The 25618-nt window shown below is 40.4% G+C and overlaps 1 protein-coding gene across 1 annotated transcript in view; it reads left to right on the top strand.

Annotated features, from left to right (window-relative positions):
• The window catches only part of ptprt (protein tyrosine phosphatase receptor type T), a 266980-nt gene that overhangs the window by 145160 nt on the left and 96202 nt on the right, over positions 1-25618 (top strand). The window contains exons 12-16 of the mRNA XM_026307430.1: positions 5587-5788; positions 7998-8100; positions 11438-11714; positions 20567-20603; positions 23217-23273. Coding sequence (XP_026163215.1) covers positions 5587-5788; positions 7998-8100; positions 11438-11714; positions 20567-20603; positions 23217-23273 — 676 coding nt within the window. The remainder of the gene's footprint in view (positions 1-5586; positions 5789-7997; positions 8101-11437; positions 11715-20566; positions 20604-23216; positions 23274-25618) is intronic.

The raw sequence follows: 25618 nt of genomic DNA, 5'->3' as shown, positions 1-25618 counted from the left end.
TTCAAATGTCATGTATAGCAGCATTACATAAGAGGCAGCTTTCTGGCTGGTGCTTCCCTCCTTTTCGCACATAATTACAATCATCTTGAGATCAGTTAATGCACTTTAAGATGAACAGAACCACTTTCATCTCATAGACCTGGTTCAACAAAAGGGCCTATACAGTATAACCAAAAGGTTTATGAATATTATGAAAATGCATGGGAAGGTCATGACATGCCTGATTAAATAATAAATAACATTTCAAGTAATGAATACGACAGAGAAGGAAACGAAGGTTATCTTAGAGTGAAAATAAAATAAAGGCAAAAACAAATACGTGCTGCCCGTAAAAGTCGAGCATTAACTATCACTGATGTGCAGAGCTGTGGTGTAGATGAAATATATGCTTTACAGTGCCAGCCCCTGGGTGTTGGTCTGTATAAGTATGTAGTAATATTGCTGATAATGTTACAGAAAGTCTGTTCATTCCTACTGCTGTAGTCTTCTTTAGATAAGACTGTACACTAAATGCTTAAAATGCAGAGATGTAAACAATCTCAAACGCGGCTAAGTGAGCGGTAGTGAAATAAACTGGAGCAGGGAGAACAGACACCTCACACAGGCCCTACTTAATTCAACACAGTGGAGAACAGCAACCCTGAGATAGTGAGGAATGAAACCACCGCATATTTTCTAATAAAACAAACAGGAGCACAGAGAATAAAAAATGGAAAATGACAAAACTGAATTGAAATAGCATTTCTACAGCACCCATCTCACAACGGTGCCTCGTAAACATTGTTTATTTCCATAAAACTTGGCTGGAGCTGGAAATGCTGCGGCCCCAGCACGGCACATGCACACACTGCAGCTGTGCTGTGTTTGACAAAGAGGCCTGCTGGATAAAAGCTACAGCCTCTGATATTCGCCAGCATCAGTCTCCTCCACGGACAAACATGCACACAGTAGTTTAAGCAAACACTTGTGGCACACAAAGCACACACACTGACACACAAACTGTGTCTGTTTCTGGAGTCAGCTTCTAATAAGGCGCCCTCTAATATGGGTTTATAGCTGGTAAAAAAAAAAAACAACCTTTGCCTCATCTTTTAATGTTTGTCTTTTTTTTTTTTATAAATATAATGTGGAACCTTATTGAAAATGCTCAAAAGCCACTGATACAGATTTCCTACAACACTCCACCAAGTCTCTGCATATTAATAAATTAACAGATGGATTTTGGCTGAGATGTTCCGCAGCATTTAAATACCAACATCAGGATAAAATGAGGCTTGGGAAGGATAAACACCAGCCAGTAAACAAAAAAACAAAAAAAAATTTTATTAATGACTTCTAACGGATCTGTAAAACATCTTTAAATTATTTATTATTCCTTTGTAAAGTCCTCAGTTAACTTTTCAGGGATACCCTGGAAGCGTCTTGTCTCATCCGACCGTCCGTTCTGTCCCTTCTCTCCTTCTGGTCTTTCCCTCCCTGTTCTTATGCTCTCCCCTATTTACCTCTCTCATTTTCACCACCGTGCTCACTAATTCAATTGTGCACACTTACTCACCGATACACCTCTCCCCCTTCCTGTGAGTTATCCCCCACAGACACACACTCTATTACCCAAGATGCACTGCCCCGCTGCGCGCCTTCCTTTTCATTGGCCAATAAAACAACCTGAGCTTTATGGCTCTACCGATTCCAAGTACATCAACTATAGAGAGAGACAGAGAGTGAAGTAGAGGGAGAGGAGGTGGGAAAGGGAGAGTACACCTGAGGTTTATGACCCAAAGTCCTCCTTTTGAAAGATAGAAAGGGGGAACGGAGTGAGTACATCAAGCATGGAGATAGAGGAAGAGATGGAGAGAAACGTGAGGAAATAGTGGAGAAAGAGGAGGGAGACAAGCCAAAGAGTGGACAGGAAATACTAAGACAATGAAAAGTGATACAACACAGAAAGACAGTCCACTCAACATGGAAGAGAAGAGAGGCAGTTAGAAGATGAGTGCAAAGAGAGAGTGTAGAGCCCATAAAACTAAAGAGAGCCATTCATGACTTATAAAATAACAGCCATTGATGTGAAAACCAAAACTGCAGCGTAGATGAAATAGATGATATTTTATTGTTCCAGCCCCTAAGTCCCAGTCTGTATAAATAGCTATTGATTTAACATGTTTTATTCAGCCGGCCAGGCGAACTTTCAGGCCTGGGAGGTGTCAGCTGCTTGTCGAAAGGGAGGCTGCTGCTCAGTCGAGAGCTTTGTGCTGCATTTTAGACCGTCATCATCTGTCGTCTAAAGGTTTTCCCCGTTTGTCTGTCTCCGACGTAGCAGAGGAATTATGTGCTGGGAAAATGGTGAAAAAACATTGTTGTGGTGTCTCTATGAACTGGCAAAGACACAAAAGAACAAAACAGGAACAGAGGAAAACTTAACAGTGTTAATGTTTCTAAGTCTTTATGCAGTTGTTGTCTGAGAACAAACACATGGAGACAAGGAACAGTAAAGAGTTTCATGTCAAGTTCACAACAGAAGTGAGACATTTGCTCTGCATCCAGGCATTCAGTTCATATCAAATCTGACCTTTTGACCTCTTTTATAGGCATCACTGTCTTAAGAAATGGGCACAGACACACAGACAGCGGCCGCATGTGTTTCTACACAAGCATTGGGAGTTATTCAAAGTTTTATGACTCTAAGTTCAAAGGACAAAAATGTAGATTTTCATCTACTAGACCTGTTCTGCAGCAGTTACACAAAATCTCCAACATAAGCTGAACGAAAGCCATAATCTGGACTGATGCTCATTGAGCTGCTTTCTTCATGTGTTTCTGTATGAATGTAATAAACCATTACATCAAAGAGCAAATACAAATCACTCACATGAGTAAGTACACCTGTTGTAAGCCAGTGGAGACCCATGGGTTGCCTTGCTTCTCTTTTTTTCCTGTACCTGTGTCTTATGTAACCAGATGTAACCGTGTTGTACAGTCCTGCCTACTCACTTTTCTCCCAAACATATATCCAGACCTGGGAGCCACAACCTCTACAGCTAAAGCAATCTTTCTTCCCTCACCATTTTGTTTTTGCTTTCTTTATGGGCATCTTTCTCTTCCTCTGCCCTCCTTCAACCTTGTTCTTCCTCTCTCTCTCTCTCTCTCTCTCTCTCACACACACACACACACACACACACACACACACACACATTCACACATCTCTACTGCAGCCTGCAGGCCAACCCATCTGTCAGTGCTTTTGATTTGAGTCTGTTAATGGACCGACGAGGGTCACCCGGTGCCTATGACTGTGAAGTGCTGAGATCCACACACACACACACACACGCACACACGCACACACAAACCACCTCTAAACTTCCCGCTTTACACAAACATCCATCTGCATCACTTGTCATCACTCATGCGTTTCTCTCTCCTCTCAGTTTGGCTGTAGTTCTCTATTCCTCTTTTTCTTGTTTATTCTTAGTCTCCATCTTTCTCTTCCACATTGACTGTCACTATATTTCCCCTGCTCTTTCTCACTCTGCCTGAATTTTTCCTCCCAGTTGCATCTAAAGTTCATTTTCTTGGATCAGCCTGTTTTTTGTCAACAGCGTCGTATCACAGCGTTTTTTTTGTTTGCAAAACATCGAAGATAAAAAAAAAATCTGTTCCGTGTTTTTAGTTGACATGCAAGTTGAGAGAAATCAGCATCATAGCAAGATTTTTAAGGATAACCATCCAATATGTGTATGTAAATACTTCTCTCTGGAGTCTGTCTTGTGTCGCGGTGTTTGTGTGTGTGTGTGTGAACCTGCTCAGCTCTGTTTCACTGTTTGTTGCTCTCAATTTTACATTACACAGCAGCTTTTTCACAGAAAAGCCAAAGTGCTTGAAGTTGCAACACATTCTGGAGTCACTGGACACGGTTTTGTGTTTTGTGTAACCTCGGGCTCAGGTCAGTGCATTCATTTGTGTTCTCTGCTGAAGATTTGTTTTTTTTGCCCTCGGTGGACTGACCACAGCCGAGTGTGACAGAAAGGGCAGATGGGAAATGGACATTGCATGCAACAAAGCTTCCCACCTGAACCCAAACTGGAGAGTTCAGTTCTCTCTCTTCTTGTTCGATTTTTCTCTGCATCTCTATTTGTGCTTATCTTCTTATTTTAGGTTTAAACTTTCGTACCCCCCAGAACATGATCAGCAAACCTGAGTAGAATTTGGTGGCGAGGACATGAAGTATTTGATTTATTTATTTTTGTTTATTTTATTGTTTTCATTTTTTAAGGCCTTGCTCTGATGCTGCACTCAGGTTGCTGTTTTGCTGCAGCTTTGCAAGTTGGAGACAAATGTTGTTGCTGAAGGTTTCTACTCCACCGAATGCCTTCTGCTTCTTTCTCACTGTCTGCCTTCGTGTCTGTGGCTTTTGTTTGTTCTCTACCTCTCTCCCTTGCTATCACCTTCCCCCCTACACTTCATGTGCGTACAGAGTATTTCTTTTCTCACTTTGTGGCTGAAAGACAAACTGAAATGCACTTTGAGATCCTGACACAGACATACACAGCGAAGTGCTGAAATGTGTTTGTGTTGAACTGCTATTAATGTGTTTTTTTCACCACCAGTCAATACTCTTTTGTACTGACTGTCATTCACAGTGACAGCTGTCCTCCAGTGTTCTGCTGTGCGTCTGTGTGTGTTCGTCTGCGTCCGTGTGTGCAGTCACTGACGGTTGTGCAGTGTGGAAACATGCCAGTAGCAACTGTGCAACAAACATCAACAGTTCTTTTAACAGGAGAATTATTAAAGTGCTTCTGCCGTTTTAGTGGCCGTGGGTCAATTTGCTCAATTTGTTCCACAGATCATGAGGAGAACCACAGACCTGTGGTGAAAAGCCAACATCACTCCTGCTCCAGAACTGATTAGTGCGGTGTTTAATAGCAGATGGTTGATTTGTGTGTGTTTAATCTGACGGTGGGGTCAGAAGTCAGTTGGTCTTAAATTAGTAGCAAAATATGAAGAACAGAAATGTGCCAACTCACCACTGCAGAATAAACACAAATAAAATAAGAGCATTCACACTCTGGAGTATAGTAAAATTCATGTTGCACTGACTTATAGTTTTATGTAAATGATGGCTCAAATGACTGCATAATGTGAATTTGGTCTTTTGCTAAGCCCCACATAATCATCACTAACTCAGCAGTTTCCTTCAGTGCTCCATAGCATTTTGGGATGTTAATTCCTCTCCCCAGAAGTGGGCAAAAATCTGTTATTACTGATTTTAACAAATCTCACAAAGGCTAAATGAGCTTTTTGGTATCCAGAGTTTTGGATAATAAACTAAGCTAAACTAACACCATAACTAAAGTCGCAATTATAGCAATTGGTCGACAAACTGCTGCTGCTAAAGAGTCGCAGTTAAATCAGGAGACTTCTTAGGAAACTGACAATTTCCTGACACACCTAATAAAACTACAGTACTCTCAAATAACCTGCGATAACCTGTGCTAGATGCTAAAAATGACCTTAAATGAACAGAGATTATTTTACACTAAATGACATCAAACTAAGAAGAAATCAATGTTTTTCTCCTGGATCCTTTAGATCACCTACAAAGCCCTGAGCTCGCTGGACCCCAGCGCTGATCTGACCACCCAGAGAGGGCGGGTGTTCAAGCTGAGGAACGAGACCCATCACCTATTCGTAGGTCTCTACCCGGGGACCACCTACTTCTTCACCCTCAAAGCCTCCACAAACAAGGGATTCGGCCCACCTGTCACCACCCGCATCACCACAAAGATAGCAGGTAATAACACGTCATTATAGTTTTTAGTTGTTGTTTTCTCTTTACCCTGATGTACTGGAACTAATGTTTGTGTCTCTCTGAATGACTGTGTCTCTGGCTTTTTCTCTCCATTTGTAACTCTGTTTATGTCACCTGCATTGCCCCTTAGAAAATGTCAGCGGCGTCACAAAAAAGAAAACCTTCATAGCAATAACTGTGAAATGCCCTCACGTATAAATGCATTTCTCTATTCTGGAACAAGAGGAGTTCTCTATTCTTATTCCAAGTGTTTCATGAAGGGTGTCCTTTGTTGTTTAAATGACAGATGCAAGATAAACCACCTTCACTTTTTCTTCCTTTGTGTGTCTCACTTTGCCCTTTATCTCTCTGACTCACCCTTTCTGTCTCTGACTTTCAGCTGCTTCCCTTTTTCCTCTTTCAGCATCTCAAATGCTTTCTCTGGTTTCTTTGTCTCTTCACTCTCTTTTTATCTTTTCTCTAATAATTCTTTCGCAAATGGATCTGATAATCTTTGTAGGATGTTTATTTGGTTTCCTCCTCATTGAGGTAGTTGTGACCTTTACGTATGGTGACAGTCACTTTCAGCTCCGAGCCAGTTGGACGTCGTTGAGTTGCCGTCCATCACTGCATTACTGGTATTAACAGTATGCGGGATAAATGCTCCCTGCTTATAGAAGTGTTCCATCATTGTATCCAACATGACATTTTTATGACACAACATTTATTGAAGTGCTGGACATTGAAGGAGGCTGAGAGGCAGGGGGTGGAGTGGACAGCTGCCAAAGTTTCCTGCAGAGGTGACAATTTTCAGCCACCCGAGCACAATTTATCTCCTCAGTTCAACCTCTTGTAAAATAAGTCATTACTTACCCACTGTTCAGAGATTTATCCCGCAGAGTTGAGCTTCTTTTCATAAATCTGTATATTAAGAGAACATCGAGATGCCACATTTAAGATAAAATTGTGCCTGTTTGTCAAACTGTAGATCTCTTTAATGTATTTGTACTCATGTACAACATTATTTCAGCTGTTTCCTGCTTGTTAACAGTGTAAATACAATAATCAACAAATCTCAAAATAGTTCATCACCCCCATTTTTTAAATGCCATTACACAATTGATCAATGTTACTAAATCCACATGTGGTTTGAAACCATATAAAAACAGAAGACATCTTCCTCTGTAGCTTTTCTCTATGTGGTGAGAATAAGCAGCCTCTTCTCCAACACTCACATCATGTCAGCCACAGCAACAGAATCTCCTTTGTTACTAGAAGCGATGGGATTTATGGGTGAAGAAGTACATTTCAAAGATGCTACACATATCACGCTCAACCCCTTGGTTAATCCATTTTCGATCTCTTTATGAATTCAGATATTGATCCCTTCCTGTACTCACTGACCCACACAACTGAACCCTGGGTCCTGGCACTGTTGAGTATTGGTTGAACTACAGAAATCAACAGTCTAATGAATAATCAGTGTGCAGTGTTGTCCTCTCTGTCAACACCTACAGTGATTTTTTTTAGCATGACCTTTCCACTGAGCCTCCAATCCTCCATCATCCTTTCAGATCTGAAGAGCATGTTGCTTAGAGGAAAAAAAAAAAACATGGCACTTTCACACTTAACAGAGATGCCTCCATCCAAATGTCACGCCATCCCCAATCTTCATTATCTCATTCCGGGACCAAAGGATGAGGACATTCAAATTAAATGATGCGGACAGACAGATAGAGATGGATGGACAGAGAAGAAGGGCCTGGACTTGTGTTAATAACCTAAATGCTACACCAATCAGTGGAGAAAATGTTATTTACTCAGACAGGCTTGGATGCTGCACATCCAATATGAGGGCACAACAAATATAAAATTAAAATCTAGAATGTAATTGAATGTCTGTGAACCTTTTCAGAGTGAAGCACACATCCGCCCTTTTATTGCTTTAGCTCCTGATAAGATCAATGCTGTCAAGACAGGTTAACCTCAAAACAAAACAACCAGAAAAAATTGTAAATTATACTGTAAATTAGATTTGTTTGTAGGACCCTGCATAATCTACGTGTTTCAGTAGATATTTATAACAGTAGTGATGCAGATGGAAATAAGTCCTTATTTTAAAAGAAGGTATCTTGTTTCTCGACAGCCTTGACATGTGATATCATTCAGTAAATGCTACCATGGTTTAAATGTAAATTTCTACGTCCCTCAGCCCCTATGATGCCGGAGTACGAGTCTGAGGCTCCACTGAATGAGACAGAGACCACCATCACCATCCTGCTGAAGCCGGCCCAGTCACGTGGAGCACCCATTAGGTAAATTCACACCTGTGTATAATCCTTTGTTTTTGGTTTGTACATGTTTCTTTTCTGATGTTAACTTTTCTTCTCCTTTAGTCCCTCATTTTTCTACCCTTTTACTTATTCACTCCCAACATACTTTCTACTTGCCTTACTTACATTTTCTCCCCCCGCCTCCCTCCACCATCCCTCTTTCCTCTCTTTCCAGCCACTTTCCTCTCTCTCAGATTCCTCAAGGGTCTCTTTTAAAACCATTAAAGTCACTCACATATAAGTCCAATTTGTATGCAAAGGAACTCAGAGAATGGGACTTCATTTTTTTAAATAAATCTGTCAGTGAAATGTATCGTCATTACTCACTTATGTCTTGTAGCTCTTTATCCACTGCATTATGGAGATGCAACTCCAAGTGGACATGTCTGATAGTAATTTGGAAATCAGTGTCTGGTCCCCTAAGATTTGACTGCCGTAGTTAAATCTCCCTGCCAACGTCCTGTTGACATAAATGGACTGAGAAAAAAGCTTCTAGTGAGATGGACTGGGCATCTTTTTCACATAATGTCTAAACATCCAGCAATCACAATCACAACATATATATTTACATACAAACCTCTCTAGCAGTTCATAGTTCAAGTCTTCTTAGTTTTAAGTGAGCCATTTAATTCATATTCACCAATCATGTTTGCATAAGAACATAAATATCAGGTTATGAACTTTACCATCTTAAAGGTGGTAAAAAGTCAGATAAAGTCAAGTTCTTTCATAGAGCAGTGGCAGAGAGCGGCAGCAGGCCGTCATAATCTTTTGAGTATTTGTGTCTGTACAATAAGTAAAATGTAAAAGTTATTATTAGCAATAATATTTTATAAACACAGAGACACACACAGCTTCCATTCTTCCAGTTCCCAGTCCACTATGCTTACCGGTATTGTTTTAAAATGGACACATGGCTCATTTATTCCTGTTCTTTCTCTCATTTTTTTTTAGCCAGCATATTTTTTAATTAAAAGTTCACTTTGAACATGAGCTCATGAATGTGATCTCATCCATTTAATTGGCGTAAGGGTGAACATTCTTCTCAGTCGCCTTTAGGGAAATAGAGCTTCAACAAGGGTGCAAAGAGAATATATATATATATATATATATATATATATATATCACTTCAATTTGGACTTAGGGAAATGATTTGTGAAATGTGAGCATTGATTTCTGTAAACCCTACACCATATCTCACCATTTATCACCCCCACATGGCAAATATATCTCATGTTGAATTAGGCTGCTCTTCAATTACTAATATCATTATGTGTTTATCAGTCTTCACATTTTCGCTTTTAATGTGAGTTTTATGCAAGTATTACATGTATGAAATCCCAACAGATGCACATGGGAGAGCAGGGAAGAGGTATCTGGGGTGCACACTTATGTTTTTGCTGAAATTGAGGTGTTTTGCATTTTGTTTATTCTGAGGAGATCAGAGCATCTTGAGTTCAGGAGCTTAGTTGGAGGAATGTTTACTGAAATGAGTGCTGCAGATGTTGTGGTTGAGACACACACACACACACACACACACACACACACACACACACACACGCACACACGGCGCATGTGCATTCAAAAATACAGTGGAAGACAGCTCTAAAGGCTAACAGTGGATGTCAACACACATACACTGGCTGAAAGAGGTAAACATAAACAGACACATACAAAAACACTCAAGCGTCTACACGTGAACACACTAAACACCACAGACTGAAGAATGACAGATACACTTTATTTACACACAGAAACACACACATACATCTGCACAAAACATGCTGAGGCTAAAAAGAAAGATATTTTCTCAAAGCCCCTAACTTACCTGTAACATGTACCCCAATATTCATTTGGAGGAAAGGCCCTTTTTAAAAAAAATGTCCTCAATGTGAAGTACTGAACCTGAAAACCTTCTTCACGAAGAAGGAAGCACAGAAATACGTCTTTTACACAGACACACTGAGACACACTCATAGGAACACCTGTATCTGTGGACACACACAAAATTCCCTATTCACCTCTTGTACGAAGCCCCAGCTTCATCCCCTGTGCAGCCTCTGAAATCCATTACTTTGAAATGGATATTTTACCAGAAAGGGAGAAACAGCAGAGAGAGAGAGAAACTCATCTTTGGTCATCAGCAATTATCTTTTATGAAAGCTGCCAAACGGGAACTGGGGATAATTGGCCGCGGCCCCCTTCACAGAAACATACATTTCCCTAATTGCATATAATTGTGAAGTGAGTTCTTGGCGTGGAGGATGGAGGTAATTGCGGAGGGCCGCTGCGTTTGTCCTGCCTGCTAAAGAAGCCCTTAGCCATTCATGAAGCCTCTCAGAGCAGAATGGAAACACACACATATGGAAAGCCCAACACACACACACACACACACACACACACACGACACGCACGCATTGACAAAGATAGAGCTTTCAGGTATATAAACACACCTGTTAGAACACACACACCTGCTGGAACACACACAGGCATGTGCTAGAAACAGTACAGCGCAGAGAGACTCATCTGGACTTACAAAAAGACCCATTAATGTCTAATCTCCCTTTTCTCACTTGAACACACCTTTGTACAGCCATCTCTGTGAGGACACTTCTGGACATAATGCAATTCCTAAACCCTAACCCCACCTTAAACCTTGGTTTATCCTGAACCCTGAAACCAGGTTTGAACCCTCACCCTGCCATTTAAAGGTGTGAGGACTGTGAAGACCAGCCAAAATGTCCTCACCATGGTGTAAAACTCAAACTGGTCCTCACATGGAATAGCCATAGTACATACACACACACACTCCCAGTTCCCTTAATTGCATCCCTTTTTTTTTCTCCCACCTTCATCCTGCCTCTGTAAGATGTGGGGAAAAGCTGCAAGGAATAAATGAGAGGAGAGAAGAATTGAGTGAACACATTTTAAGAGACATAAAATGTTACCCTAACCCGAAACTTGAACCTCGTCTTCATTCTAAAACTCAATGATTTACAGATGTTTTTATGATAGTTTTACCTCCAAGGGACGTATGATTTGAAAGATGAGGGCCACACCTCCACTAATTACAACCCGGTAGATTTTCACTTTTTGACCTGTTAAATTTTTAATCTTTAATCAAAAATGTTGGTAAGAATCTGAGAATCAACAAATCAGTCATCAAAATTCAAACTGTCTTGTCAATTGCAATCATTGATTACTTGATGCAGTCCAAGCTGGACTCCCCATTACATTTCTTTATTTTTATGTGTTGGTAAATAACACAACAGCATCTGTGAAGGCAGTGGCAATAAAATAACTTTATTTCCACCCCCAGCTCCTACCAGTTGGTTGTGAAGGAGGAGCGCAAGTCCAAGACCCGCCGCGCCGCCTCTGAAGCCCCCGAGTGTTTCTCCGCCCCTGTCAGCTTCCGTAACGCCTCCATCTTGGACTCACCCTACTACATTGCTGCTGAACTGCCGCCATCCAGCCTCACGGTTGTACAGCCCTTCACAGTGGGGGACAACAAGAGCTATGGTGGTTTCTGGAATCCTCCGCTATCACCTGCCAAGAGCTACAGCATCTACTACCAGGCCATGAGCAGAGCCAATGGGGTGAGTCTGCTTGCTTATAATATAACACTAAAGAATAGTTTCAAGGGTACATTGGCCAAATACATGGATAGTTTTATATTGATAGTAAATGCAAAATACAGACTTTAGTGGAAGCTTGTATTCACTATATTTCTGATTTATGGTAACCCTCCAGTGGTGGTTCTTCTTCTTCTTAATATTTTGTCTAAGAAAACCTATTAGATTAATTTGAAAGATGGTGCAGTACCTTTACATTACCACTTGCTTTGCTTTTTTCCCCCTTCAAAGGCTAAAAACACAAAATTAGCCCAAATCTTTCTTTCTTGCCTCGACCTTGTCATCGACCAATCATATAAAAGGATAGACTCGCAGTTGTCCCACAGAGATTTGAAAGCCTCAAATCCTTTGACAGCTGTGTTGGAGGGTGGATCATCTCAGTATCACATGAGGCAGAAACCTCTCGCTGCCACTTCACACTTTAATTTTTAAGTATTTCTGGCCACACCTTAATCTTGATGTCACAGCAGGCGTGTGAGATCGATGTGAGGTGAAAAACAGTAGCGCCAGAGCAGTTTGATTTTCCCTCCCAGGCCCCAGTTGACTAAAGTGGATGTCACTCATTATCAGGGAAAAATAAAACAGATATCAAAACTCTTCATTTCAAGAAATCATCTCTCTGTTTGCATCCTGATTGTCTTTGGCTGGTATACTGTCTGCAGGTACAACAACACCCTGCCCACCTACCTCACTGCTCCACCCTTCTTCTCATAACTCATTCACCACTTGAACTTTGCTTTTGAATTTTCATAATACTCTGAATTCCTGTGAGGGTTGTTTTAATTTTCCACTCCTGTAACTACGGTAACTCGGTTTGGCGAGCAGAGCCGGGCGAGCTGGCTGATGCTGTGATGTAATATCCTCCTCCAGAAGGCAGATTTCCCACAATGCACTCACACAGAGCGTGTGTGTGTGAGTGGGTGTGAGAGTGGGGGATTCTTGCCTGATTGAACATGCGTGCGTGAGTGGATGAGTATACGTTTGAAAGTGTGGGTGTACTTTCTGTGTGTGCACGTGTGCTCTTTGTGTATGTGCAGACCCTAAATCCAGTCACATCAGAATTCCTTGTCTGATTGGATCTAAGTCAATCCAATCACTGTGAGATTTGTTTGGGTCATGGGCTGGCGCATTGTGGGGCTGGTGAAGGGGGTTTGCTGGAAAAAAGTAAATATAAAATATGAAAGCGGGGCTGCGCAGCCACCATAATCCAGATGATTCGATAAGGAAGTCAGGCATAAGAAATGGACACACATTCATAAAACTCATGAATTTCTGCCAATAATTTCTTTGTGCACAGGTTTTATGCAATCATTACTCTCAGCTATTGGAACAAAAAGATTGGTCTACTTTTTATTTTCTCCTTTGAGACATTAGAGATTTTCTGCAAAATGTGTGTGACATTGTCAGTTGGGAATATTAGTGTATAAGTAGTTTTCTCATCTGTTAAAGTACAATGTTTTATTCATACATCCATCCACCTCAGCCTCCTCTGTTGGTGGACTTTCTAATGTCGCACTACTCCCTCATTCGCTCCTGAAACGAAGACTCACTGGAAGACGTTACCCCTTAAAATTACACTTGTATCATTTGTGACTTGACTGATGTTGTTGTCTGTCGTCTTTATACATGACATCTTTTAGATTCTACCCCAAATCTTCACCTTCTGACAAAATATTGTCAGCTCAAAAATCCACTTCAGATCATTTTGCCTCACCTTAGACTCCATAATTAAATGGAAGTGGGGTTTAGGTGTGGCTTGGTGCTGGATTGGTAAAATGTGGCAGGTTAAGCCTAAACACTTTTTTTTGGTGCAGCAGGTCTTGAAAAAATAGGTTGTTTGCCTGAAACAGAGACTGTGCATAACAATAGACGTCACAACAGCACTTCCTAAAATGTAAAAGTGACCCAGAAATATTGTGACAAAACAATCTCATCAGAAAAAAGGATGTTTACTTTGGATTTTTAGTTTGGTTCATGTTCACGTACATGGAGCGGAAGGGGTTCGTGTTGTGAATTGCACCCAACCACAAGGGGGCGACTCTCGTACAAAACTGTCGTGTTGTCTGTCTAACTAAGTGGGACAGAGATTGAATAAGAACCATGGTCTGTGGTTCTGCAGTTTTAGCCTGACTGGAACATGTGTCTGAACTGAGCAACAGTGCTGTTGACAGTCTGTGATCCCCCTGGCTGTCTCTTATCCTGCTGACTTCACAGTGAAGTCAGCGGTCAAGTTCAAGTGTACAGCACCTTCCTGGGAGCTGGTAGGCATTCAGCGCTTTCCTCAGGACTCGTCACCAGTGTGAGTGTGTGTTCACAACAGCTTCAACACAACCAGTCTGGTTGAAGGACAGGTCTTTCACTTAAAATGGATATTACAGGTTGTGTGTCTTGGAAAGCTTCATTAGCGACCGAGAAATTTCACTGTCCAGTCAGTCAACCATGGCCAGGTGTCATTGGACTCTGAATGGACTGCCACGACCCATCTCTGCACAGAGAAAAATATAAGTATGTGAGTAATTTATTCTCTAAATTTAATATCTCAATTATATACAGTTGCAATAAGGATGTGTGAAAGTGATATTTAGTCAGTCAGGGATTTAAGTTATCTGCAGTCCTCACAAAGTCCTGTAATTTGTTTTAATTTTTATGCTGTCAGTCATTTTGTGAGTAGGTGTCACATTTTTTTCTTAAGCGATGGATGTCTCATACCGGAAAGAAACTCCTCATTTACATTTTAGAAGACTTGGCTGGTTTGTCGTAGTTTGATCCCCTGGATGAAAGTCTGTCTCTCATTCTCTGCCTGTCGTGGATAATCCTGCAAGTTTTTTTGCCCCTGTGAGCTCCACCTGTCCATCAAGGAGAGTGCCTCTCCTCCTGCTTTCTTTTTCATTTTCTGTCACTTTCTGTCTTTCTCTCTCTCTCTCCCTGGAACATTTAGAAGAAATTATTCTCTCAATCCACCCACTCTCCATGCCTCCATTGCTTACTGCTGCTGCCTCTGTCTCTGCTCTTCATTAGAAAAAAAATCCAGCTCTCTTTCTTAACACGTCTCACCTCTTCTTCCTACGTACTTTCCTCCTCTGCTCTAATTTAAACCTTTCTTTATCTAACTTCCCCTTCTTCTGTTCTTCTCTTCATCTACATTTTACCCTTTTTTCATCATCGTTCTTTCTCTCAAAGTACAATTCATATTTTAAACTCCTATCTTTAGTTTTTCTTTGACCCTCCTTTATCACCTCTTCTTCTCTTTCATTCTTTTCCACTCTTCCCGTCTGTTTTTCTTTCTTTTTCTTCTTATTCCCACCTGTTTCTCTTGCCCTGCCCTCCCCTTTGTCTTTTGTCTTCCTTTTCTTTCCATTCCCTCATTCTCCCTAATGTTTTTTATCTTTACTCCCTGTACTTCCCTTCTTGTCCCCCTTCCTCTTTTTTTCTTTCATACACATCTTCCTCCCTCTTCTTTTTTTATGTTTTGCTTTAACTCCCCCCACCCGGGTTACATCAGTCTGATAGCAGTCTCTCATGTCCCATCATTGTGCCAATTAGTCGACGCTCTGCACATTAAAACTGCTCACCAACGGCAGTCTTGATCTCTCCCTCGATGTTGTGTAGTGTCACACACGTGTGCACGTAAACACACACACACACATCACACACATTAAAGGCAAACACATACAAAGATAAGAATAGAGTGCCCTGGGCTGAGAGTAAGAGAAGTAAAAGCAAGAGTGATTGGGGACTGAGATGAGGAACGGTGGAGTGAGGGAGAATAAAAGTCTGAAAAGACATTGAAGAAAATACAATACTGGAGGCAAAGATGGAGGACGGCAGGGCTAAAGAGAAAATGTGGGGGAAGAGACAGTAATTTGTGAAGGACATGGTCTGCAGAGTGAAAGAAGCCCTAGAAGGGAGTGATAGCAGTCACTACAGAGACTCTTGATGAACTCTGGGTTTTGAGACTTTTATATTAAATCCTTCAAACTTCATGACAAAACAGGTTATTTAGTGAGGTTCTTTTATTCCAGCTAAGAATAGTGTGCTTTCAGTCAATAATCAATAATTTGGGATCGGTGCTTCCTTGTTCCATCATGACAAAGTGAGGTCCATAAAAATGGTTTACCCAGTTTGGAGTGGAAGAACTTGGCTAAAATGCACGTAGCCCCAAACTCAACCTCATCCTACAACTTTGGGATGAACTGGAAGGCCAACTGTAAGTCTGGTCTTTGGAGCGCTGCAGGAAGTGGTTTTATGTACTGAGAAAGTCACCATCTCAAACATTTGTTGAGTTTGCAAGAGAGAAATGAGATGAACTGAGAACGTAATGATCAAATAATTCACTAGATAGGTAAAGAGTATGAGTACAGAAAGCTGAAGGAAGGATTTAAAAAAGAGGGTAAAAAGATTAAAGAGAGGAGAAATATATGGGACATACACAAAGCTGCACAGAACAACTTCCTACTCAACTGAGATAAGACCATCAGTTGAATGGATAAAATACAGGATGTGAAATCCTTATAATTCATGGTATGGCAGAAGAAAGACCAAAGGAGGAGGTGGGGAGAAACACATGTAAAAGCAAGTGACCAGGAAAGTGAGTAGAGAGGACAGGTGGAACTGCTGGGGAAGGAGCAAGAACAAGGAGGAAAGGGGGAAGGCGGAACGAAGAAATGTGGCAAGAAATGGCACAAAACAAAAGGAAACGGTGACACACACACACACACACAAAAACATGTCGTCTCGCACTGTGAAAAATGCATCCAGACACCTTCCTTGACAAGTAAAAAGCCTCAGGGGTTGACCAAGGTACTCTGACGATCAACATCATTCACTCACACACACACACACACACATACACACACACCACAAGCAAACATCAAGTAAACATCGTGCAGATTTTGGAGACTGTAGGAGAGAGACAGATTTTACCAACTGACAATGTCAATCAAGACTCACCTGATTTGAAAATCTGTAAATGCACTTTTATTCTGTGTGTGTGTGTGTGTGTGTGTGTGAGAGAGAGAGAGAGAGAGAGAGAGCAAGAACACATGCTTTTGACCTGTGTAGGATTTTGTGTACACACATTCATGTTTATGTACATGCAGGGTCAATAGTCAAAACTAAAGAAGCCCTTATGCATTTGTGTGTTTCCATCTGTTTGTACTGAGAGAAAAAAATAGAGAGGGGTAGACAGATAGTTAGAGTGTGAAAGAAAGAGACTTATAGAAATAAAAGTGTTGTAACTGTGGCTACTTTGGGTGCCTGGGAACCATCACAGCCAATCACTGTATCCGCACAGTATGACAGACAGAAAACACACATGGATGGAAATCCTGCCCATCAGCCAGAACACTGACCCAACCGTTTGATGGAAAGACAGACAGGGTGAGAGCAGGGAATGTGGAAAGATAGATAGATGGAAAAGAGAGCTCACCCACACAGCAGCTGCATCTCCCATACACACTTAATATTCTTGTCAGGCTGGACAAAGTTAACTACTACACACGCAGAAACACACACTGTGTCTCCAGTGTCTCCACCGTAAACAACTCCCCTCCTCTCGTCTCACAGCCTCTCTGGATAGAGGCAGGGCAATAAATTGGCCTTACATTTATTAACTTTGCTTCCTCCAACCTCCTGAGGTTTAGCCCATTAGCATGAGCCAAGATGCGGCAGCACTTCTGTTCAGGGTGACTGTGGATCTGGAACAGCCAGGCCTTTAAATGGACTGTAAATAGGGGAAATAGGCATAATTTCCAGAAAACAGAAGTCGCTTGAGCTCAGGGAACTGGTCTTATTCCCACGGTGTGCATTTGTAACAAAAACACAGAGGAAAGGCTGCCCTTATGATAGGCATCAAAAAAACTTGTAATTTTATATCTAGTTCTGCTCCATGGGGGCTTTGTAAACTCTTCCAAAAACAATGGAAATCCCAGTGGAACTCCAACGTGGACACCATGATGACTAAAACCTTCCTCAGTGATCAGCAGAAAATCCAATGCCCGTCCATTACAGCTCCTTTCTCGTCAAGAGGAAGTTTGCGTTAAATGTAATTACACCGGATGTGACATTGGGCTGCACCGGCTGCAGTGCATTCTGGGTTTTGTAGTGTTTTTTAACCCTGGGAGCTTTTGGGAATAAGATGTTATTTTTAATTGTTTTCCTCAGTCATTTCTCCAGTCATAGGGCATTAATAACATTCTTTTTAATCACATAAACGACTGAGTGTATGTTATATATGCAACAGTTACTAGTTTAAATCTGCATATTCATTCATAGAAATACATCTATATTAAGAAAAAACGTAAATGTATTCATTACATACACACATCTAACTCTGTAATCAGGGAAATTACTGGAGCAAAGGGGCCTTCAAAAGTAGCTAAACATTTTCACTGTCTTTATTATCTTTGTTTAATCACATTTACTGAAACGACCAAATCACAATGATCATAAGTGTATGTGTTAATGTTAATTCATTCTTAATTTCTGAAAAAGGTATTGTGGGTGCCTGAGAGAGTCCGATATAGAGGACAACAGACAGGAGGGCAGCTGGACATTCAGATAGCAAACACAGACATACTGTAGGAAAGCAGGTGTGTTTAGTCTCGGGGAGAGATCCAGCTGAAATGCTCAGACCATCCATCACCCACTAGCATTTATCTTCCCTGCTCTTTAACTTCATAAACACACACACACACACGCACACACACACACACACACACTCTGCTACATGCAAAAATAGAAGCTTCATGGTGCAGAGAAAAAGAAACACAAAAAGTGTCTCTATCCTGTTTTCCCTCGTTTCTGTTTTAACTGATTGATTGCATTATGTGAAAAAACATTATTGTAAAACAAAACAAAAAAAAACAATTAACGTTTTATGACAAACTGAAATCCTCGATCACAAGCAGCCACGATATTTTACAAAAACTGCATATTAAACTTTATTTGCTGTGTTTGCCTGTGTGCCATCACTCTTTATCATTATTATCTGACAGGGTGGTGAAACTATTCACTAATCAATAACATCAGCCGGGGCCTGATATACAGGCCGATCATGATCTACATAATGCTGCCTTAAATCTGAGGTCGCATTGGAGAGTTCCAAATATAGAAAAAAAAAATGTATATAGGCGTCAGTAACTGCTGGAGTCATCTTTGATGAAGACGTGTGGAGGAGGCAGACCTCTCTGTGACAAGTGGGCTAGATATGTACACTGTCTAGTGACAGCACATCATGGGGCGAAGAAAAGAGGAAAAGACAGGGGCAGTGAAGGAGTGGAAACAGCTGGAATAAAGGGAAGCTCACACCACTTCAGGTGATGACAGCCTGTCACGGAGAGAATGACAGGATCGGGGGGAACCACAGGAACATCAGATGTGAGAAACAGAATATGGAGCCACGAAAGCACATAGACACTTGGCAGAAACAGCTGTGGCCCAGATGTTGTGACCTGCCCTGTACTGATCTGGTGACTTGCAGGTCAAAAGATGCCTACACATGAGCATTAACGTCGCTGATAATAATAATAATCATATTATTTAGAAGAAATAATAACATTTTTTAAATCCCAGTTGCACTACTCTTAAATCACAAGTGCTCATGTATGGAAAATAGTGATTTTTGGAACTGGAGAACATTACTCTAATGTTTCCATACTTATTACAGAATGATTTAATTACAGTGCTGAGCCCACTCTGGGCTTATAATACACATATCATTGTGCGAAAATAATTCAAAATGTCAAAACAACTAGAGTGAAGGAGGGGGGGTGAAAAATGTGTGTCTACCTTTGTTTGTTACATTATTTAGCTTAGTTATTATTATTTATTTATGTATGTATGTATCTACACTCCCATACACTCCCAACTGAATGAATGTGTTTTGAGGGTGATCAATCTGGTCTGAGCATTAGAAAACAAGAAACTTGTAACATGGTTTCATGATCCCATTGGTCATCTGTAAAGCCTAAAAACACCTTGGTACAGTCTGTACTTTATATACGCGCGTGTGTGTGTGTGTGTGTGAATAATAAGGTGTGTGCTTCCTCTGTCGTTTATAGCTTTTATTTGCCCACTTCAATCCAAACCGAATGAAGCTTTAATTTCTCCTGACCAGTTTCTGCAGCATGTGTCTGATTCTGGACTCTAAATTCAGATTTCTTTGATTTTAGACTAATTTTAGTTTCACTTCTTCTAAAAAGTTCTGAAGCTTAAATTATAAACATTATCATCATGTGGTAATGCTGCTGTGATTATGAACTGATGAGTTCACCGGTCATCATATACTTTGATGCTAAAACCCTTTTCTAATGCAACGCTGTATTTACGTAATCATTTCTATGTATTGTAATGTGATTGTAATGTTTATTACATTTGTAGTTGTCAATACTTCATGTAATTGAATGTCGGAGCATCCCAGGATTTTCTCCTGGGAGCTGCTGGAAGTTAAGTTTGTATTTTCATGTAGTCAGATTATTTTGTGTTGTGTTGTCCACACTTAGGTCCTAAAACAAACCAAACCCCACTCATAGAGTTCAAAATAGCATCTACTCATGATGACGCTTTAGGTAAAACCTGATGTGAAATGAAACCAGCAGCTGCTGCACAGAAACTTTCACTTTGCTCTGGAAAAGCCTCAGCCACACTCAGGTGTTGAGTAGCCAAAGCTTATAAAACAAGCAGGGTCCTCTGTCTTCCTTCCATTAAAGACGACAAGCTGCTGGTTTGAAACAACTGGTGTGAAAAGCACAAGTGTTTAAATTCATCTGGCTGTTTTCCTAAACTGTGTGTGTGTCTGTCTGCTCTTCTCCCCACAGGAAACCAAAATCAACTGTGTCCGCCTGGCTAACAAAGGTATGAGCACCCTGCCACTGATCCTGCAGTCCATGCAGTTCCAGACAGTGTGATGTTATTTTCATATCTCATTTGAATTTAAGTTTGTTTTGAAGAGTAATATGTTTACAGTACACCCCCTGTCCAAATAGCTGTGCAGTCTTTCAAGTGTGTTAGATGAGATTAACACAGACATAAGTGAACCTTCAAACTTAAGCTCAGACAACTTCACATCCTTCTCATGTTATCCTGCATGATTTTGTTGCATCTCTTCTCTCCAGGTCGTTCCGTCATTGCTCTTTTCTGTCTCACCCTCCCTTCCCCTTTTCTCTGTCTTTCTCGCTTTCTCCTTTTCCATCTCATACTGCATCCATGTTGCTTATCAGTGTATAAAGTGGAACATCAGGGCCATTACATACCGATTGACTGCCTTCATTACGCCCGATGGATGGCTAAAGTGTTAGCCCCAGAACCCATTTCATCCTCTTCTGTTTTGCTTTCCCCATGTCTCCCATCTTTATTTGCTGCTCATCTCCGGCAAATAAACCCATTTGTGTGCCAGGCAATGTGCTCTGAAAGCTTTTCAGCTTCATATTGATTTTCCACACCTTGTCTCTTTTTTCTATTTTATTTTTTCATCTGCATCAAGCATTGATTTAATTTTTCCACATATTTTTTCTCTTGCTCTTGTTTCTCATCTGCATCAAACAGCTATTGCTCATCTATGCACATTTGTCTCTTTTATATGCTTTTTTTTTCTTGCTCTCTCCTTTTCCAAGCTGAGTTTTTGCTTTTTTTTTGGGTGAAGAGTGCTGTGGGTGGAGGTCTACAGTGTGTAGACACGGCTCTGTCTGTCTGCATGTATGTCCGCTTTGGGAAAAGACATGCTTTTGACTTTGTGGCAGTCTTTCACACTACTAAATCTTAACTTTCTCAAAAGGAAGAATTGTTTTCCCCAAACAATCTTGAAATCTAATTAAAATGTAGTCTTTGAAAGTTTCTGACGTGGGCAGTGTTCTGAGGCAATGCAGATGGCTAATTTTGCAAATGGCAATGAATAATTTTGTTTCAATACCAGCTATCCACTCTCTGCAGCAGCTGATCTCATTCATCAATGCAGCTTGTCTACTTCAAAGCATTCTAATCAGTAAACTCTGTACTTTTTTACATGAAATAAAAATCTACAGGCGATAATTTGTGGTAGAATTGATGTTTAGTGATAAAGTTGTCTGTCAGAGACAGAATCTGATTGTGGTGTAATGTAACGGTCAAAAAGCCGTGTCTGCAGTTCACTGAAGAGGTAAATAGAAAACGGAAAATGGAGACAATGAAGGATAATGAACCCGATGCTCTTCCTACTACATGAAAAACCAGTAGTCTGAGCTTTACTTGTCCAGATCTAAGTATAAGTTGTTATTTGGCCTGCCTGGGTGCTGTTTATGCTTTTTAAATTTGCTAACAATGCTAAATGCCTTAAAAAAATCTGTAAATCTGCTCCCACACTCCTGGTCAACATTTTATCACTGTTCTAAATCAGTGCATAATGTAGATTAGGCTGTTAGCAACAAACAAACAGTAAAGGTTTGTTGCAAATTGCACCAAAACAGGTCTTAACATGTTAATGTGAGTGCAGGCAACAGGCACACAGTGTGTCTTGTTTACTCCACACACAGGTTTCCTAATGACCAAAATAAAAGACTCCAGAGGAAACTAATTTATTAACCCTAGTCAATGTTTTGATATTTGGCAGTTATCATTGTTCTTTTGATTTTTGCAATTTAACTTGCAATTATCTACCTGCTCTCTAATTTAGCCAGTGACATTATTCCTGTTAATTAATGGGACATGTAGATACAAGTTTAACTATTTGGTAAGTGCTCATTGTCGAGCATACACTTCATCCGACATTCAAGTCAATACTCTGCTGTTTGAGTTTCTGAGACTAACTGGAGCCACCAAGTTGCCTCAACACAGCTGCTCTTGTCTGAAAATCCACACCAGCATTAGCTGCTGCTCTTGATAAGGCTATTAATTGATATAGATTTGTGTCTGGGTGAAGTAATCCCTCCACAGCACAACCCAGACACCAGACTGTGTCTCTATACCAACTTTGCCAAGCCACAAAGTTCTTATTTTTTTCCTTTCGGTCATCACTTCATTTCTTTTCTCTTTCATTCCCTACTCCCTTTATTTTCATTAACCCGTCAAGCTAGGCTGACACTTTCACGAGACCCAGCTGCCTCAAGTCTTAACCCCCAGCACCACATCTGCATTTACTGACTCACTCCATGGTAATGAACATCCTCACTAGTGGGCCAGTCAGGATGCTCACAGGATGACACTTACTTCCCGGCTTTAAGACCAGTCCGGTCCCAGTTCACAGCTTGAGTGCTACTTGTCCTATTGATTTCATTGTTCTAGTGCTATCTCTCACCACTGCAATTTCTCTCCTCTAAGACAGATTGTGCAATTGAAAACCCAGAAGTTCTAATCTTTGATGAAATGGATAAAGAAACCAATACGTCTTTTTTTCTTAGACTGTTTTCTTCTTTCTTTTCCTTTTTTGTTGTCGTTTGTTTTCTCTCTTCCTCTCTCTCATGCTTTCCGGCGGGGATGTGCGGCCCTTGGCCTTAGTGGTAATAGGTAGGGGACAAATAACAACGCCGTACATTCTAGTCATCCCAAGCGAAGGTGATTATTGCTTCGTAGGCAGAATATTTTCTTCCCTATGTTATATTTTTTCATCACAGTACAACCATAAACACAACACAAACCCTGTTCCATCTCGGTTGTCCCCTACCCGACACCCTCCCCTCTTTTCCCGCTCCCTTTGTTTTTTTTGTTTTTTTTTACTTTTCTCTGTTTTTACTCTTTGAGTTTGTCTTTCCTTCTCATCTCCATCTTATTGCATTTGTTTGCATGTCTGCTCCGCTTCAAGTGTCGCTGGCTGTGTTTGAACCTCGTCACTCTCTGTCTTGCATGTACAGACACACACAGTGTGAGCAGTGAAACCATGCTGCTTTCTTTCATGCACAGTCAGTAACATGGGTATTACCACAGTAAGCTAACGTTAGATTTTACTTTTGCAGTAGAATATCAACAGGAAAAACCTGGGTCCAAAAAAAAAAAAACAATTAGTGCCATAAACAAAATTTTAATGTTTATTTAAGCCTCTCTCAGGTTTTCATCACAGATATGGCATTTCCTTTAAGATGTTTGACAGAAGGAATCATTTAAAGCAATACGAGATATTATATATCAGTGAAGGAAGACATATTTCTAATCATGTTGTCTCCATCAGATTTCAAAAAAGATGTCTTTGAAAACATGGTACTTTTAAGTTCTGTATCTTAAAAGAAATTATGTTGAAAAAATGTTTCTGCCATTGGAAGTTTGGTTGAATTTGGTCACCCCAGGTAGCACCAACAGACTTAAAAGTAGACGATTTTACATGCCAAGAATTCAGACCTAAACATATTGTTAGATTCAGTTGGAGCTGGATATGATGAGGTTATTGTCTTATTTCAAGTCAGCCTTATCCACTACTGTCGAGTTCTTCTATTTATGCCCTATATCAATATTGTGGTTAACTCTCTGAAACACTTCTCTGCTGCTAAGGTGTAATATTCCCTAGTTCAGTAGATTACACATTTCTAATGGATGGTGTGTGTGTGTGCGTGTGTGTGTCTGTGTGTGTGTCTGTGTGTGTGTGTGGTGGATTAATTTCAGCTGAGTTTGATTTTGGTGGGAGCCCTAAACCACAGCTCATTCAATCTACTGAAAACCACTCCACCTCCACCGATCACCAATGCCCTCAAATCAAACCTCAGCCACAATACACACTCTGCAAGTCATTGCTTACCTTTATAATAAACCTCTGGCATTTGTTGGGACCCTTCAGATACACACCAACAAGTCAACTGTCGCAGACTTAGTACTTGAACTGCTGCCAATGGGAGGACAAGCCACTGTTCTTCCTGTTACATGCATTTGAAAGAGGTGGCCTTGCATTCAGTAGAGAATAAACTTCATTCTTTTTATTTGACTGTATCATCAAAAGACTGTGACATTTCATAATGATATGCCGATCTTTTTAAAAGATGCGTCAGTAAGTACGTTTCCAATACCCTCAATAGATGAAAATGACATTTTATGTTACTGAAGTTATTAGCTGTCATGAATCCTAATAAATATGAGAGTAACACAGTAGAACCATTTCATTTACTATTGATTTAGGTTCTGATACAGCCCAGGAGCTGAACACGGTTTACTGAACTGTGTAAAAACCACATCTATGCTAATCCTTTTAGGACTTCATTTAGCAGCACAGAGATGAGACAATATAATGTGAATGTTATTAAGTGACCCAACAGCAAAATGTTGACTTGAACAATGGGGACACAACAGATGATTACTCAGCAGCAAGCATAACTGTAAACTGCTGCCACAGTTCTTTGTAAAGAATATGAAATTACTTAAATACAATAATGCTTATTGTTGTGAAGGATATTGAGGCTGCAAGACCCAGCACAAAGAATTATTCATAACACACACAGCTCGGGACACTAGTGAAATCCTAAATTGAATAAATATAGATTGTATTCATACAGTATGAAACAGTGCTGCTTATATTAGTGCAGATGAAGGCAGAAAAATTCAAACAGCATTTTATTCCAATGCTGAACATTTGTTACTTTTTTACCACGTATTACTTTCTTAAAGGAAAACATCGTATTTTAGCCTTAAAACGTAATAAATAGATAAATCATTGCATTCTTTCATAAAACATTTTGCTACTACAATCACTTCAAGCAATTTAAACCAACAGCCAAAATGTTTGGTAAGGAGGAATATAATTTTCCACAAAGGAAAAATAGTATTAGCACTACAGTATTAACTACAGTGTTAGTGGATGATCTGGAAAATATGAATCCATCAAATTTTGAATCACTTATTGTTCTGAGCAAATTAAGTTGAAAGTGAAACAGACACAGCTGCTCTGTGCAGCACTAGGCAGATGGCAGAAATCCCACTTT

This window comes from Mastacembelus armatus, chromosome 5 (genome assembly GCF_900324485.2).
Source record: "Mastacembelus armatus chromosome 5, fMasArm1.2, whole genome shotgun sequence".
Classification (NCBI taxonomy): Eukaryota; Metazoa; Chordata; class Actinopteri; order Synbranchiformes; family Mastacembelidae; genus Mastacembelus; species Mastacembelus armatus.
This window is presented reverse-complemented; position numbering and strand designations above follow the sequence as displayed.